The sequence below is a fragment of the Populus alba genome, chromosome 19 (assembly GCF_005239225.2).
Source record: "Populus alba chromosome 19, ASM523922v2, whole genome shotgun sequence".
Taxonomy (NCBI): Eukaryota; Viridiplantae; Streptophyta; class Magnoliopsida; order Malpighiales; family Salicaceae; genus Populus; species Populus alba.
In genome coordinates, this window is record NC_133302.1 from 4,463,020 (window position 1) to 4,467,580 (window position 4,561).

At 34.7% G+C, this 4,561-nt stretch overlaps 1 protein-coding gene across 1 annotated transcript; it reads left to right on the forward strand.

Moving 5' to 3' along the window:
* Positions 1-705: 705 nt before the first annotated feature.
* LOC118058103 (GDSL esterase/lipase At1g29670) lies at positions 706-3,144 on the forward strand. Its single transcript, XM_035070801.2, has 5 exons — positions 706-1,014; positions 1,519-1,643; positions 1,763-2,008; positions 2,290-2,536; positions 2,698-3,144. The coding sequence occupies exons 1-5, from the start codon at positions 765-767 to the stop codon at positions 2,907-2,909; spliced, it is 1,080 nt and encodes a 359-aa protein (XP_034926692.1). The 5' UTR covers positions 706-764; the 3' UTR covers positions 2,910-3,144.
* The last annotated feature ends 1,417 nt before the right edge of the window (positions 3,145-4,561 follow it).

Here is a 4,561-nt window from a genome sequence, read left to right on the forward strand (position 1 = left end):
TAACCAAACCGCACCTCATAAAAAAAACAGAAAAAATTGAGCTAAACCATAAAAAACCTGATCCAAACCTGAAAAAACGATCCAAACTGGTTTGAACTGGTTTTTGATCTAAAAAACTAAATCGAAACTCGTCGGTTTAAATCGATTTTTATTTTTTTTAACATTTAATATAATTATTTTATTTTAATAAAAACTAAATCAAATCAAAAATCATCATCCTGTCGCAGTGAAGACCTCTTTCTTGAGATATACGCTTTTTTTGGTTCTTTCAGAAAAGTAATTCTTAAAGAGAAAAGTAGCCTTCTGTGCATTGAAAGCCACCAATAGTCAACCACTATATATTTATCAAAAGATATTTATGGTCTCAAAAATTGTGTACACGTAATCAAGATGACAATTGTGGATATGTGAAAGTTGACTTGCGAATATTCAAAATATGAAATTAAAAAAATAAAAGTAATAATTGATTTAAAAATCTCATAAAAGTAGTTTAAATCATTTGTCATAGCCAAATAAGGAAAAGATAATTAAGAAAGCTATTTTTTTAAAAAATATGAACAGCAATGGTTAAAGAAACTAAAAGTAAATATTCAAAGTGAAGTATAATAATAATAATATAAATAATTTACTGTTACGATTTCTGTAGCATTGCCCACCCCTTCCTACCCTATATAATCCCGACGTTTTCATCACAGTTTTCAAACTCCATTGCTTCAAATACTTCTCAACAGCTCCCTCCTTAGTTTCCTTCAAATTGATTAGAGATGGCATACAAGATCAAAGTATGGTGCTTCCTACTTTTCCTATTGAAGCTGGTGTCGAATTTGCAGAATTGCGCTCATGCAGCTCCACAGGTGCCTTGTTTTTTCATATTTGGAGACTCGTTGGCGGATAGTGGCAACAACAACAACCTTGTCACAGCTGCTAAGGCCAATTACCGCCCATATGGAATTGACTTCCCTAACGGAACCACCGGAAGGTTCACTAATGGCCGAACCGTGGTGGATATAATTGGTGATCCCTTCTCATCTCCTTGCACGTTATGATCACTTTCATTTTAGTTTCGAAATGCAAAATAATTTGTCTCATAAATACCAAATTATACCAGTTTAAGTCATATTAATTAATAACTTCACGGAAAGTTTCATCATATATTATTGTTTAAGAATAAATTACATCATCTCTCCTGAAGTATAGTTCAGGTATTTAGTCAAAAGTTGTGAATTGATAGAACAACCTGCATAGAAAAACTTTATAATGCTACAGTAATAACTACAGTGCATGAGAGAAGAGAAAAAATCATATAGATGTTCAAAATGATAATAATGTCTTTCTTCTTCTTAAAAAATTATTTCTTTTCTTTTTTGTTTTGTTTCTCTCTTTTTTTGTGTCTATCTCTCTTTCACCATAGAATTTATATGTCAAAATCCCCTTAACCGTGATCATAGCAGAACAATTTATTTGCACATACGGATACGGTTCAGATGGTGAATAGACATTACATTTGGGCATTTGCAGGTGAACTTCTGGGCTTTAACCAATTTATTCCACCATTTGCAACTGCTAGAGGCAGAGACATATTGGTTGGTGTTAACTATGCATCTGGGGCAGCAGGGATTCGTGATGAGAGTGGAAGGCAACTGGTACCAAATAATTTACGTTGTAGTAATTTTTTGCCTGTGAGAGTACTCTTACAACGTCCTATGATTTAACTTCCATCTTTTTTTTTTTTTGTTTTCCTATTTCTGTTGACATGTTCCAGGGTGGTAGAATCAGCCTAAATAAGCAATTGCTGAATCATGTTACTACATTGAGTCGCTTGATTCAATTACTAGGGACTAAGCAGGCAGCAACAAATTACCTTAATAAGTGCTTGTATTATGTCAGCTTGGGCAGTAATGACTACTTAAACAACTACTTCATGCCCAGTGAATATATAACAAGCCGTTTATACACCCCTGATCAATATGCCAAGGTTTTAATTGACCAGTATAGTCTGCAAATAAAGGTTCGTATTACTATCCTTTTCCCGAGAAATTAATTTTATGATGCTCAAAATATAAACATTGATACTTAGATACAAGAAGAAAGAGAGAGAGAAATACAAGAAATACTTAATATTTTTTATGGGATTAGATGTGATTTTCTCTTAGATTCGTAGTTAGAGCTTGAACACTATAATTTATTTTTAATAATTGTATTTGTACCTTAATTTATGCATTATAGCCCATATATATTTCAATTTATCTTTTCTGTGAATCTATGTCTTTCGTTTCTATTTTTCTTCAGCTTCTGTACCTCCTAGGAGCCAGGAAAATTGCCTTGCCTGGACTTGGACCAATAGGCAGCATTCCTTACTCATTTTCTACTCTATGCCGCAACAATCTCTCTTGTGTGACCAATATAAACAACGCAGTCCTACCTTTTAATGATAGACTCGTATCACTTGTTGATCAACTGAATAGAGAGTTGAATGACGCACGCTTTATATACTTGAATTCTACTGGGATGTCATCTGGCGATCCTTCTGTGCTCGGTAAGTCATCCAACCTGTTGGTGGAGGATCTTACAATTTATTAATACGAGGAATTACTCAGTATATAAGGAGTACGATTCACAGTATACTTAATAATTTCTTGTTTTAATGATTACTATTTGGTTCTAAGCAATGGAAATTGTCTGTTTTGTGCATAACAGGGTTTAGGGTTGTAAACGTTGGATGTTGTCCAGCACGTAGTGATGGCCAATGCATTCAAGACTCAACCCCATGCCAAAATAGGACTGAATATGTGTTTTGGGATGCAATTCATCCTACCGAAGCTTTGAACCAATTCACTGCAAGAAGATCGTACAATGCCTTTCTTCCATCTGATGCTTATCCAACCGATATCAGTCATTTAGTCAGTTAACATGCAGATCTAAGTCAAGGAAGATAATATTCCATAAATAATATAATAAATAATTTATAGAAATAACGTGGTCTTGGTCACTTTGCTTCGATGATAAAATTATGTAAAACAGCAGTCTAATAATATGACTTCTTGTAAACGAAAAAAAAAAAACAGTCTGACAATATGCTGTAACATGCATGTACTTGTACCTCAAGAATGATAAGATTCGAAAGTCAAGTTTTTTTATCCTCCATTATGATTTTATCATGGAATAATGTTTGTGGATTGTGTTCTATGTGTAAATGTAGAACAATTAGTAAAACTATTAGACTATGGCATTGATACTGCTTAATTAATCGTTTAATCTAAAATATCTTGATGCTTTGACTCTTTAGTTATTTAGAGGATTGTGGAATGGACCTAAAATCAAATGGTATTCTTATTATATGGAATGAAGATTCTTTCTCTGTCGTCATAGACTAAAAGAATTTGATGGAATACATGGGCTTTGAGGATTGCTGGCGTCAATGGATCGAGGAATGCATCTCAATTTCTAGATTGTTTTCCCTAATCAATGGCTCTCCATCTATAGAATTTGATGTGATAAGTGACCTTAGGCAACGAGATCCTCTGTCTCCATTCCTTTTTAACATTGTGGTTGAAGGCCTATATGTTCTGATCAGTAGAGGCACTAAGGCCGGTTTGCTATTAGGGATTAAAGTAGGGAGAGGTTTACAGATTACTCATATGCAATTTGCAGATGACTCCCTATTCTTTATCCCAAATGATGTTCAAAGCTTGCTGAATACTAAAAGAACTCTTAGGTGGTTCTGTAAATGTTGTAGTTTAAGGGTCAATTTCCAAAAGAGCTTCCTGATTGGGATTAATGTTGACGAGGCATACACTGTTGGCCTATCCAACGTTCTTTTCTGTAAATTTGACTCCTTGCCATTCAAATACTTATGTTACCATTAGATGCTAATCCTAAAAGGATTGTTATTAATGGACACAAAATGGTTGCTGGCAGCCATGTCTGCCTAGTGAAGGTTAAGAGTGGTTCCAATTAGGTAACCGAATATTAAAGATGGTGGCGAGTGGCTGCTAAAAATAACCAAAATGGGGATGATTGTCTCCCATATCAGCTATAAACAGAGGGTGTTAATGATAGCTGATAGACACACGAAAACAGAAAGAAATATATAGAGAGAAAGCTAGAGAGAGTTGAGTTGAGTGAGAAGAATTTTCTCCTTCTTCTTGTTTTGTTGTTTGTATTGTTTTTAAGCTTGATTAATACAAACTAGTAGTTCTATAAAGTAGACAAGTTGCCAAACCACGTAAATTGTGTGTTTGTGTTTGATTTCTGGAATTTCCTAACAAGGATCACTGCATGGAAGCCAGTTATTTCAAGGATCCGGACGAGGCTTCAATCTTGGAAGGGTAAATTGCTTTTAATGGAAGGAAGAGTATGCTTGATCAAGAGTGTTCTGTCATCTCTCCCTGCCATCTTTATTTTTTATTTCAAAGGGTGTGGTGAGACAAATTATGGCCATGGAGTGTCAATTCCTATGGTCAAGTACCTCTGACAAACAGAAAGTGCATAAGATTGCCTGGAAAGTGGTTGTAAGGAGGGTGAAAGGGAGGGCTTGGAACTGGATCAGTTGCAGCAAAAA